The following is a 13,839-nucleotide window of genomic DNA, read 5'->3' as shown; positions in this document are numbered from 1 at the left end:
CATTTCAGCACAGCTGCCCAATGGGTCCTGGGTGCAGTTCCCATCAAGAATATTTGAAGACAGACAGACAGAGAGATGGAGATGTACAATTTGCATGACTGTAGTGATGCGTGAAACCCTGGAGGACAGTGAGGGAGACATGTCTGTGATCCAGAATCAGGAAATGCAGTTTCCAGACTTTAACATCACACACAAGCCAACAGGGCAGACAAGAGAAGGATCAAAACATCTCCATTCGTTTAGCATAAGAACATAAACTCCATGATTATTATACAGAAGAGAATAAAATAAGTCCACAAGTTTAAGACTTTATAAAGGATATTTAAGTGATCGGGGGTAAGCATGGGGTTAAAATCCAGGTCTCTCAACATCCTTCTTGCTAAATCATGGCATTCAAATGGAACCGTTAAAGCTGCTTCTGACTAATTCTGGCAATACAAGGGACTTCAGTACCACTGCCCACACAAATGCTTCAGATGCAGATGAGTTAGCAGTGTCCAGTCTTGTGACACTGTGACTCAACAGTATCCCAGACACAGATCATGTTCTAAACTGTATAAGTGAGTTACCAAAAAAGAAAAAAGTTGCAAATGAATCTCATATTTTCATTAAGTATCCTGGGGTGAGGGACATGGAGACTGCAGGCCTCAGGCTGGTAAGCTCTGGTTTAATGTGCTAAGGCGCTTCAAATAGTATGCCCTTCAGAATCGAGATTCTTGACTTCTCATTCTGTTTCTGACATTGATTCCCAGAAGGTAGAAGGAAGAGAAGCAACTGCACAAAGTTGTCCTCTGAGCTCCACACATTCACAGCCACACCCATCCATGCTCACTCACACAAGAGAAAGTAGGAGAAGGCGGAAAGGAAGATGGGCTTTCAATATGCTGTCTCCCAGTGCTACGGTCATTGATGGGTCGGGTGCAGATGAGGTGACACTGAAGCTGGGTGGCCTGCCTCCATTCTTTAATAGAACTTAAGGGGCACGCACGTGGCTTTGCCTGCCTCTTCTCTATGTTTAAGTTTTGCCTTCGGGGCAACAGCTCTCAAGGTCTCTCTCCAGGAACTGGCAATTATTCTGCTTCCTCTGTTATCTTAAGCCAGCTAAGAAGTCTCTGTCCTTGAAAACCAGGTACTGATAGGTACAATTTTAGTAGCTCTTTTAAATATAACTGCAATGACAATTTTGAAACTTTGATTTCTTTAAAAAAATACAGAAATATTATGTTTTTTGTTTTAATCCCAGGTGTGGGATATGGGGCTACTTCAGATTGCCCACAGCAGCTATGATTTGCCTTGTGCTCTGGTAGGGACGTGGTTTTTTTCAGCTGCAGACAGTTTCTGCAATTGTGTGATGTTGGGAATTTTGCAAACTTTTCAGAGTGTGTATAGATGCTAGAGTCCCGAGAGATAGGGTGAAATGTTGGTGGGTTTTTGGCTAGTTGTTGTTGGATGTGATCCGTTAAGTAGTTGTGCACAAAGAAACAAAAAGAAATTAGATATTCTGACAGCAGAAATCAAATTTGCCCCAAGGAACTCAATGCTCCAATCAGCAGGAAGTAGTCTAATGATGACATCACCTCCCTTCTGACCCCTAACTTCATTCAGCGACTCTTTCCTTTACTCTCTATCCTTTTCTCTCTCTTATCTAGTGTTAGGGCTTTGAAAGGGTGGGAAAAAAGGGTGGAGAAGGGTAGAAGAAAGAAGAACCCACAAGGTAACCAAAGTCCACCCACATATAATCCTGACTCTACTGACAGGATCAGTATACTATTCACAGAGTTACAGCCGTGCAGACTCCTCACCTCTGCTTTGTTACAAGGTAACAGCCAAGGAGGGACCTGATGGGAGAATACTATAAAACTACAGACTGTGCTGCTGAGAAATGATGTCCAAACATACCAAGTTTGAACTGAGACACTAATATGCCTATGGCAGTTTGCGCCATTTAGTTTACAGTAAACAGAAACTAAAGAAATTATTGACCCTGTCTCCTAAATTGCTCACAATCTCAAGAGACAGCATGCAATACAAAGAAAGGGGTTAGGAAATTCCTAATAGCAGGAACACAAATTTCTCTGTCTCACCTCTGTTTGTTTCCTGACTGAAAATGAAAATATTTGTATAAAGCCTTAATATTTCATTCTAGACTCAAATGGCAAACCTTTGTCAGAAAACGTCACCTTTTGGCAAAATTTAGCTTACAGCAGTGCCATTTCCCTTGCTAACTCTGTTTCTCTCAGTAATAAAAGTTTTTCTTTTCCTGTTCATTCCTCTTGGATACTGAGCTGACTTATCTGGTGACTAGGTATGCATGGCTCTTTACTTCCTTGCTGTCTGCATGCCTTCAGATACTTAGAAACTGAAAGTGACCAGAGCTTGTTATATATCTGCATTTGGTCAGTCTACAACACTCTGTGTAACTGATGCTGTCAAAGCCAGCTCAGCCTCCAGCAAGCTGCTCTTTGCCTGTCAGATGATCTGCCGAAAGCAAAAGAGGCAACTTCACACAAGAGATACAAGGGAAACATGCAGACTTCACGTGGCTAATATCATACAAGGACTAAGGAAAAGGCAGAGGGCTCTCCCAACCACAACAGAAGACACTCCAGACACTAGGCTGCACCACTGAGCAAGTTGACAGCAGATATTAAGGCCTTAGCTTTGATTTCAGAGATAAGGTCTCATTATGTAACCTTGACTGGCCAGGATCTCCCTATGTAGACCATGCTGGCCTCAAAGTTATAGAGCTCTACCTGCCTCTGCCTTCGCAGTGCTGAGATTAAATGTGTATATACCGCACCCAGGAAGCTTTAGCTTTTTAAAAACCAGGAGCTAGTGAGCTTCTAAACCCGAGCTTCCCACTATGGCACAGTAACCTTCGTGTGGCCAGCAAGAAGGCTTCAGTGCAGGGACCGGGCCAGTCTTCCAGCCTTAGCACATCTGCACACCCACCCTTCTCCAACCTCCCACAGCCTCCTCCTCACTCTCCCTTCCCCAACCATTGCATTCCTGGCTGGTCTTCAAACATACCAGAAACCCCTCTCTATACCTTTTGCACAGTCTTCTCTGTGCAAAAGATCCTTCAGGGTATCAAAAATATATATATACTGTTTAAAATCCTGTAGAGAGACAGACTTTCTCAAAACTGAAAGGAGTTCAGAAGCAAATACATAATTAAGAAATTAAGCAAATACATAAGTACTATCAAAGATTCTAACACTATATACATTACAAGCTTTTATGAGAGAAATATACTGTAAGTCAGATTTAAATAATAAAATTTGTAATTACTGACAAAAGGCTCAGCATAAAAAGCTGGAATCAGGAAGACATTACAAACTCTGCAAGTGAGTAACACTGTAACTAACACTGTACAGACAATATTCTTTTGCTTATAAATCTTGTTAATTTCTAATATATAAAGGATGTTTTGGCAGTTTAGACAGTAATAATAGACAGTAATAATCTTTCTTTCTTAGGGAAAATCTTAAAATCCTTAAAAATATGCCTTCATTGACACAACAGTTTGAGTTATGTTATCTTAAAAAACAATCAGAAAGTGTAGGCTTGCCATCACATGTGTTAATGGCAGGAATTAATTAAAATAACAGTGCATACTTGTCAGTAGAAGATTAGCTAACTAAAATATGGCTAAGTATTTACTGGAATACTATGCACCAATAAAAATTGCTTTAGATCTATATTCACAAAGGGATCTTAAATATAATAAAAAGAAAATACAAGTTATTTGAGGAAAAATAAGCAAGTATCAAATAATGTAACATATAAATAAATGCAGGGGGCTGGGGAGATGCTTCAAAAGCCAAACATAAATTAGTGTTCTTGCAGTAGACATGATTTCAGTGCCCAGAACCTACACTCCTTTTGCCTATTTCCAAGTTTTGGATAATTCTCATGACAGGCATGATAAGGCTTTCCTTGAACTAATTATAAGTAATGTTTCATGAGAACCTCAGAAGTTTTGAGTTTACAGTCAGTAGTACATAACTGTGGTTATTCAATGCCCATTCCTCATGAAAAAAGGCACTGCAGGGCTGGAGAGATGACTCAGCTGGTCAGAGCACTTCCTGCTCTTTCAAAGGACCATGGTTCCCTTCCCAGAACCCAGTCCAGGCGACTCAAATTCATGTATATCTCCAGCTCCACTCTGGGTACCTTCTGGCCTCCCCAACATACACACACATGTGCACACACCCTCGGTACCTTCTCCTGGCCTCTCCAGCACACACACATGTGCACACACCCTGCCTGCCTTCTCCTTCACCTCCTCAGCACATACACACATGTGCACACACCTTGAGTGCCTTTTCCTGATCTCTCCAGCACACTCATACATGTGCACATGTGCACACACAGGTACACACACATATAATAAGTATGTAGATAAATAAACACGTGTATTCTATAATTTATTTACCAATAATTCACAGTGTGACCTAGAATTTGTCACACTGAATGGCTGGAGATAAGATGGTTAAGGAGAACTGAGAATCATAATTAACTGATTTTCTAAAAATTCATGAATCACAAAGTGGCCCTGAAAGTGTACTCTTCTGTTCTGTTTATGGGGCTGTAAACTCAAATTGAATCTCATACTTTGTGCAAATTAAGGCAAAACTCACTGTTCTTCCTCTTGGTTCCAGGACACTGTTTTCTGTTCAAAGCATTTCCGACATTTTATGTTTTACAATTTATTTAGAGCATTTCTTCTGAAAATAAGAAGGGAAGCAGAATCCTGAGTTTTACAATTAGGAACTGTTGAGTGGATACTCTACTCTGTGGATGCAAGCCATGAAGCTTAGCACTTGAGTGGTTAATAATCTCCTGCATCAGAAAGCCCAATGTGTATGTTGTTATAGTTTGATCTACACTGCTATTCTAAACATTCTTTGGACACTGCTGCAAACACAAAAGCATGTGACTGTCTTGAAAATCACCTGACATCTCCTGAAGAAAAATAGAAAAAAACAAATAGACAACAATTTCAATGGTCCTGTAAGACCTAACAATTCCACTCCCAGATGGAGTGTCCAAGAGGGTTGAAAAATGTTTATACAAACACTTGTGCACAAATATTCATGACAATGTTATTCAAAACAACTAAAATACTCTGAATGGTCCAACTGACAGACAAGACAGGGTGTGGATACAAGAAACACTGTTCTCATGCTTTAGTGTGATACAGTGGCAGGCTGGAAACAGAAAACACAGAGATGAGTGACAAAATGCTACTACTCTGTACCTACTGTGTGCTTCCAATGCTAATACTGTGTGCCTCCATCTACATAGCATGTCCAGATGCAAAAGAAATTGATTGCCTAGAACCTGGGCTGGGGGAAGCTTGGTGCCTAGAACCTGGGCTGTGGGAAGCTTGGTGCCTAGAACCTGGGCTGTGGGAAGCTTGGTGCCTAGAACCTGGGCTGTGGGAAGCTTGGTGCCTAGAACCTGGGCTGTGGGAAGCTTGGAGTGAGTCTCAGGGGAACAAGGTGGCTTCTAACAGATGCATTGTTTCTTTACAGGAAGATGAAAATGTTCTAAAATCAATGATCATAACAGTACCTTGTTAGAAAATTATAAATCACTGCTTTCTAACTTTAAAATTTTTTATAAAGTGACCTAGCAGCTGTGTTCCATCCTAATCTTAAGGAAAAAAATAAATAAACACAAAGCATGACATATAGCTTAAGTACCCCATGTACCTTCCCTGATAATCTGCCTCAGGGACAACACTACCTTGACGTGCTACTCATCATCCCATGACTGTCACAGTCCTTCACTGTACTTACAAGCCTCACAGGACAGACCTGTGCTCTGTATGTGGCAGCGCTTCACAGTGACACAGCATCTACAGGTTGTTCTTTAGCACACTGTGTTCTGGAGATGAATTGTTCTCAAATCATTCAGTGGCTTTTTAAAGTGACTGCTGACACCCGAGTTCTGAAGCCATGTGCCTCATAACAGAAGCTAAGTTGATCTTTGCCTCCCTTTCTGTAAGTTAGGTTGTGGGCTTCTCCAGGCACCCCAAACTGCCACTGATTATTTGTTCAGAATGAAAGTGCATTTTATAACCTGAAAGGCTTTTAAAGATATGAGCATTCTTAGCAGAGAGAGAATTGGGGCCAGGGGAGAATCATGCAGAATATTCTGTTGCATGCAGTGGATGATGAATATTATCCATACTTAGTGGACCATTTTTAGACAGCTGCAGGGGTTTCTACAGGGCCATTCTGACTTTACCACTAAAACATTTTCAATAGAAACTATGGTTACCTCCCTGACACACATTCTTCATTTCCTTATGAACAGTTAATGCTTTTCTGAAACCTGCCCCCTCCTCACTGAACTTGAAGACCATTACTGATTCACAGATCATGGGAGAAAAACCCTGTCTATGTGATAGATGGTGGGAATGTCCATGCCTGCAGAGTAGCCTGGAACTTACTTCTCACTCTGATTTTGAAGAGAGAAGCACATGACCTTAAACATTAGTACCTATGAGGGGACACAAGGGAAGTCACAAATTTCACCTTTTTGCTTGACTAATACAAATCCAGTTTTGTTTGGTGCCAATAATAAACTCCCAAATGAAGTGTTTTGGGACTTTGGGAAATACCAGGAGGCCAGGACAGGTGGGCCACCAAAGGTTCAAGGACAGTCTAAGGCAGATGTTGATGACTTTAAGACCAGCCACATCTAAAGATTGAGATCTCATCTCCAAGAGCAATTTACCACCCACCCCACCAAACAACAGCCACAAAATCCTTTATTCTCCTGCCAATGTTGACTACAAAGTTCTAACATTTCAGCAGAAGGTTGAAATTTTTGAAGACCTTCCTTCCTAAAACATTTCAACACTTGGCTGCATGGTAGAGAAGCGACTTTTAGTCTCAGTCTTTCTCCTTCCACGCTGGATTCAGGAACACTGCCTAGGAACAGAGCAGCACAGAGGAAGGAGGGAGCAGCCGGCTAACTACCGTGACAACCACAGAATGAGCCAATACTTCAGGATTTCCTTGAGCAGCTTTAATAAATGGCCCTCCATGGTCCCCTTTCAGACTTGTATTACAAGAGAAGAGAAACCCTAACCATTACTCAGTAAAGCCACAAAGGTAGGGATCTCTAACAGTGGCCTGATGAGATTACACCTGATAAAGCCTCGAATCAAACGTTGGATTTCCAGTTAAAAGTCAGCAACATCAAAGAGTTATTTAAGCAGAATTTCTTTTGTGACATGAGCTGACAGAGTACTCTGTTTCTAAGTAAATTTTAATCAATGATAAAACTAAGTATAAGCAGCACAGAAATTTCTAATACATACATTTGAAAAGAAAACAAACCACCTCAGCTAAAAACTTGCATGTCACTATTATAAATGACAGTAATTCCTGCTTTTGTGCTCTCCTTGACTTAGTAATTCATCAACAAAGCATGATTCCTCAAGTTCTGACTTCACTAATCAGAAGGTAAAACATCTACATTTTAAAATAAAAATGTGGGCCATTTTGCTACTTCATTCCAAAATATTATAAAACATTTTATTGTTCTTAAGATATTTCTGAATACATAAAAAATAATATTAATCAGACTAAGCAGGTTCCATATATATATGGGAAATTATATAAATATAATATAATAAATAAAAATATAATAAATATTAAAAAGTAGCCCATGAGTTTGAAGTGTGTGTGTATGGGCTAACTATATGGGATAGTTCAGAGGAAGAAGGGGAAAGGAGACTGTTGTAATTATATTATAACTGCAAAATTTAAAAAGTTTAAAAAAAAGATATTTATCCAAAAAGTTGAAAAGGAAAAATATGTAAAATACACTAATGCAGCCTAATCCTTCCCTCGTTTCCCCCTCACACAGGACTATGGCACAGCACTGGGTTTTATATAAGATGCTTATAAAAACTACACAGATTATAACTACATGCCAATTTTTACATATAAGAAACTCAATGGGTTATTCTGAGAAACTGCAATACTTTTATAAGCCTCAATTTTAGTTTCTCTGATATCAACACTACAAAATCTTCCATAGACAACTGAAGCTTTAGGTACCCTAGCATCAGTGCAGACCACACCGCGCTCCCACACTCAGTGCAGACCACACCGCACTCCCATTCTTCCCTTTTCACAGGGCCCAGCTCGACCAGATGCACTGTAGTTGTCCAAGTCACAAAGCACTCATGGGATCTGAGACTGCTTGCAACCATATATTTTAAGAGACTCATCCAGCCCTGAAATCAGATGCTGTCACTCAGGTACTAATTAGCTACCCAAGTTCTACAGACCAAGGGGCAAAAGAATACTCTACTTCCTAAATACATCTTTTGACTTCAAGTAGTTTCCTAAATAAATGCCCAAATATTTTTTGAACATGTGGGTATGCAATAGCTCAAGTACTGCTCTTTCAAATTATGGTCTGTCTTCTCTTCATGCTCCTTGCTTGATGAATGGGTCAATAAACACCAAGTCAAATATTCAAGTAAATATATTTTCATTGTTATTGGCAGACATATAATTAACTCTGAGAGAAAAGAAACAGAGAATCAATTTATGATTACTTCCCTAGCTCTTCTCATCACTCACTGACATTATCTTCTTAGTTTTACGTTTAAATCTGAATACACACGAACCATCTCGACTCTAATTATAAATCAAATTACCTCAATTACAAATTAGTGTTGTATGAACTGTGACCCCCATATGCTAGTTTTATTAGTAAGATGCAATTATATTATTACCCATGCATATGAGCTGGTTAAAAACCAATGCGCATTTATGAGCCTTATTAATTAGCAATTTCATGAGTGCAATTTCATTGTTTTCAAACAATATTAGAGATTTGCTATGTTTTCTCTAGCACAAACAATTAGATCAACATTTTCTTTATGTATGTGTAATATCAATACTACATTTCTATTTTCAGGTAGAATAGGCAGCTAACAAAAATATTATACAGAATAATAATTTGTCTTAACAAAGAAACACTACAAAGAAAAATACTTAATTTAAAATGAAACATTTCCTACCTGTCAGATCAGTACCTTCCCCAACCCCAGAAAAATGTACTTTATAAAACTTAAATTAAGTGACCTTTAAAATTTTGCCCTAGATGCAAAGCTTCAGATGTATTATTGTATGTCATAGGAAAAATGTTCAAGATGAGCTCAAGAATCTGTTTTAATAGAGTAATGCTTTCCTTAACCAATTGTTACCTTTATTACAGTAGCTATTTGGTTTTCTATTATATACCATGAACAAGTCATTTAAAAGATGTCTCAGCTTCTTTGCCTGTACATGGGGAATGATCACTCCTCCTCTGCGTTCCTGTTAGAACTAAAGGGTTTAACTCATCCTTCGAATAGCACTCAGCACATGGGCACTTAGCTGCCAAGAAGGGAGGAGCTCAGCTCCCCCTGCTCCCTACCCCCATGTGGAATGTGTGTGTGTGTGTGTGCGTGTGTGAGTGTGTGTGTGTGCATGTGTGTGTGGTGTGTGTGCATGTCTGTGTATGTGTGTGTATGTATGTGTGGTGTGTGTGCATGTGTGTGTGGTATCTGTATGGTGTGTGGTGTGTGTGTGTGGTATGTGTATATGTGCGGTGTGTGTGTGGTGTGTGTGCGTGTGTGTATGTGTGGTGTGTGTGTGTGTGTGGTATGTGTGCGATATGTGTGCATGTGTGTGTATATATGTGGTGTGTGTGTGTGTGTGTATATGTGTGTATGTGTGGTGTGTGTGCATGTGTGTGTGGTATGTGTATGGTGTGTGGTGTGTGTGTGGTATGTGTATATGTGCGGTGTGTGTGTGGTGTGTGTGCGTGTGTGTGTGTCTGTGTATGTGTGGTGTGTGTGTGTGTGGTATGTGTGTGATATATGTGCATGTGTGTGCATATACATGGTGTGTGTGTGGCTTGTGTGTGTGGCTTGTGTGTGTGTGTGTGTTGACTTTTCCTTTTCTTCTGTTGACTTCCATTTGCCAACCCAAATTTACACACATCTTAATTCTTCTTCAAGTAAAAGAGAACTACATGAGGACACTGTCCACCTGTGTGCACCCCACCAGGGTCCCCACAGTCGTGAGTCTACTTTCTCTTTCACTCTAGGAAAAACAAGAGTGAGGGTCCAATGCATACTCACCCCAAACTCTGTTTTAAAAGACAGCCAGTTTCTTTTAGCTGAAGGGGGCAGACAGGAAGGGTTGGTTACTCACAGTTAGGAGAGATGAATGCTGGAATCTGACTGCACAGCAAGGTGACTATAGGTAATGACAGGTCCTAAAAACTTCAAAGATTCGTAATATTTTCACCACAGAGTCAGGATAAATGTTGGCACAGACGTTCTAGCCTGGAGTCGAGCATTACAAAATGTGTAACAAATAACATGGAACCCATAGACACGCATAACTCTTATTTGTCAAATTATCAAGACCGTTCTTTCCTTGTTATCTGCTCTCGGTGGTGAACACGCTCATGTACATGTTTGCTAAGCAACAAACACAGAATAAATCTGAAGTAAAAAAAAAAAATTAAGTACATCCCTCTCAAAGACACAGGGGCTACAAACACGGGTGCATGCTGACACTTCACAGAGAGATTTTACAGCGCTGCCTGGGAAGGTTTTGTGATCTCCGAGCAGGGTGTGAGAAGGAGAGAGAGCATTCGCCAGGTGGTAAAAGTACAAGAATTATTTTATCCACAGAAAGCTAAAAACTCCTCACAAATATACGCTAAGTTAATAGAGTCATACTTTATAAATAAATGTATAACTTAGATTTCTTTTAAATAGAAATTTATATTTAATAAGTAATAAAATGAAAAATTTATTAACACACAAAAAAAATGAGTAATCAAGTAACTAGACAGCATCTACCCACTGATGGCTTAGCTTATCCTTAGATGTTGGAACATTATTATCCAATTAACACCTGATTCCTCCTACCAGACTGAGGACTCCAGCCCGCCCTCACCATCTTCACTGTCCATCCCCATTTTTGTGATCTGAGTACAAGGAGAACCTAACAGCACATTTACTGCCCCTCTCTGGACAGTTCTACCACGTTTCCTTCCCAGTTCTACTGAGCAGCCCTCTGCTGTTGCCCAGAGTCCTCTCTCAATGTGCCTGGGGAAGATCTGCTCCCTCTTTGCTACAGAAAGTCTCTCCTACTAAATCTCTTTTCTTCCTCAAAATTCTATCCATAGTTCAACCTCTTCCTTGAAGCCTTCAGGCTCCCTTGGTCCTGTTTTTTTTTTTTTTTTTTTTTTTTGAAGGCAGAACTTTAGAAAGAGAGAAATGAGAGCAGAGAAAAGATACTTTTGGCTGAGACAGGTTAAAAAACGTGGCTGTGAATCGAAAAGCAGAAATCCATCATTTGAAAGATACATACAGCCTGTTACATCCACGTTGCGTGCTTAAATTACTTAGTATTTAAAATTTATATGCTGCGCAGACGACTTATTGGACAATTATTCTTCCAATGACACTTCTCTCAAAACCATTAACCATCTCACAAAACGGACAAGTAATTCGTTAAGTCTGGACTCCTTGGGGCCACTTCCTGTTAAAAACTAAAGAGAGTGGATTCAGAGCCTTTCATACTAGACAACACTGAACTACAGTATACCGTTGCTGAGGTTCCTAGTTGAAGGGTAAGTAGTTAAGACAATAAATTGCTCCTCAAAGCCAAGCTCAGACACTTCCTCAAGGAACACTTAGCATGTTCTGTGCGTCAATACCTTGCGTCCCAACTTGATTTTCTCTTCATTCAGATCCTCTGTTGCTTTCTTGATTTCCCCACGACATCTGGCAATCTCCGACCTCACTGTAATACAAAAAGTCTTTACTCGCATTCACCTTTCTGAAGCCTCCATCACAGCAGCAGTTGGCACGTGAGTTTTCATCCGTCTTTCCCTCCAGGTTGCAAACTCCACTTATAGTCTTCCCTTCCCCTCCAGTCTGTGGTGCAAACACCCAGCTCCAAAAGCCAAATGCCCCCCTAGGGCAGCCCACCTTCCCGCATCACTCTGCGGCTCTCCTCGGCCCGATGCTCAGTGAAGATGATGTGCTGAAACAACGATTCCAGACTCATCTCGGCCGGCTCACCCTTAATATTTTATAAAGGAGTCTGAGGATCCTGGAAAGCACAATGAGGAGGGTTGTCCCGCTGTTCCCTGCTGGGCTGCCCGCATCACCCACCCCTGCCCAGCAGAGCCCCGAAGTGGGAGCTCGGCCTGTTCCTCCATGCTCGCCCACAGCCCGGCCTGCTTCTGTACTGGGTGCAGCTCCCACAGGAAAGCCTTGGGGAACAGACACAGCAGCCTTGGCTGGGGCCGTGCTTCCCCTCCCCAGCTCCCTCGCTCCCCAAGGAAAAGATGCCCACAGTCAGGGGCTGGCGACGTCCCCTCAGGTGTGTACAGCGCAGGTGACCTCTGCTGGCCTCGCGAGAAGTCAGCTACGGAAGCCTGGTGGGGCCAGTCTGCAGCGGCCTGCGCTCACGGGTCTGGGGTCTTTCTAGAGGTGGGACGTCTGGCCTCCAAGACACAGACAGCAGTATTATAAAGTGCGAAGTACCCGTGATTCTAAATATAAACTTTTGCAAAGTCTTATCCTCAGAGGCTCCAAAGACTCCTACAAACTTACAATGTCTGACATTCCGCTGTAATCATTCCTTCGTAATCAGGGCATATCTTTTTTGTCTGTCCCGAAATTAATCATTGCCTTTTGTAATCAAGCCTCGGTAATATTAACACTTCGATATCTGCACAATGTGTGTCAGAGACCAAAGTGGTTGCTAATTAAGGCTTAAATGTGAAAGGCACCTTTGGGGCTTTTGCATGAGTTTTTTTTTTTTTTAATTAAAAAATATTTTCAGTTTTGATAGGTCAAAATATTGACATTGTAATAAACATTTGACTTTATTCTGAATGTAAAACTGACACCGGCTAGACTTTTTAAAAGTAAGTTTTAGTTTGAATGTGTTTAAAATTAAGTAAAATAAGGTAAATGAAAAATGTTGTCACAATAGGCTTAATTAATAGCCTATTAATGCTATAATATAATCAGCTATAAAAATGTAACCTATTCTGAATTTCTACCTTAATTTTAATCTGGTAATGTCTGCATAAAATTTAACGTTTGAACTATCAGAATACACACTGAAATTTGAAATGAAGTTAAAAAGAGTTACTCAGAGCTATTCAGAAGCAAGTATTGATGAGAAATTTCCCACTGTCTTTTGGGTAGCCCTTCTGTCTTTTGGGTAGCCCTCTTGACAAGTATTTTTTTTATTTACAATCTAGAAGTCCCGTGAATAAGGAATAATAACACGATTTTATTACTTGTGTTTTGGTATAATAATTATTATGTAGTTCAATATTCGTTATTTATTTGCTACACACTCTCTGAGCACTCTACATCTATTTGAGATGATATTTTTGCCATTTCTTTTCTGACATGGTTAAGGAGACAGGCTCAAAATATTCCAATAAAAATTAGTTCACTGGAATATTTAGTTTAGTCAGTGTCTGAAATCTTGGAGTGTAATAATTCTTTTAATCAAGTCAACTATTCTACTAGAACTGTGATTTTGTTAACTTGAAGAGCTAAGTAACTTGTCCATAGTCATGTATGATGGCTAGGATATAGCCAAATCAGGATTCAAATCCTGTGTCTCGTGAAGAAGCATACTTTGTACAGGAAAGTAAACCGAGACCGAGAAATACGAGGGTTGAGAGCCGTGAATTCCAATTTGGAATTATTTTCTTAACATACCATAAGTGTAGGGAATCTATCATTTCATTTAAAGCTCTTCCATG

The 13,839-nt window shown here is 40.3% G+C and overlaps 1 protein-coding gene across 1 annotated transcript in view; it reads right to left on the bottom strand.

Annotated features, from left to right (window-relative positions):
• Nucleotides 1-12,113, bottom strand: part of Ccdc172 (coiled-coil domain containing 172) — a 43,436-nt gene extending 31,323 nt beyond the window's left edge. The window contains 2 exon segments of the mRNA XM_028773474.1: nt 11,761-11,846; nt 12,035-12,113. Of these exon segments, the coding sequence (XP_028629307.1) occupies nt 11,761-11,846; nt 12,035-12,113 (165 nt within the window).
• Nucleotides 12,114-13,839: the final 1,726 nt, after the last annotated feature.

Source organism: Grammomys surdaster, unplaced genomic scaffold (genome assembly GCF_004785775.1).
Source record: "Grammomys surdaster isolate TR1022 unplaced genomic scaffold, NIH_TR_1.0 66, whole genome shotgun sequence".
Taxonomy (NCBI): domain Eukaryota; kingdom Metazoa; phylum Chordata; class Mammalia; order Rodentia; family Muridae; genus Grammomys; species Grammomys surdaster.
Note: the sequence above shows the minus strand (reverse complement) of the source record. Positions and strands in the feature narration are given on the sequence as shown.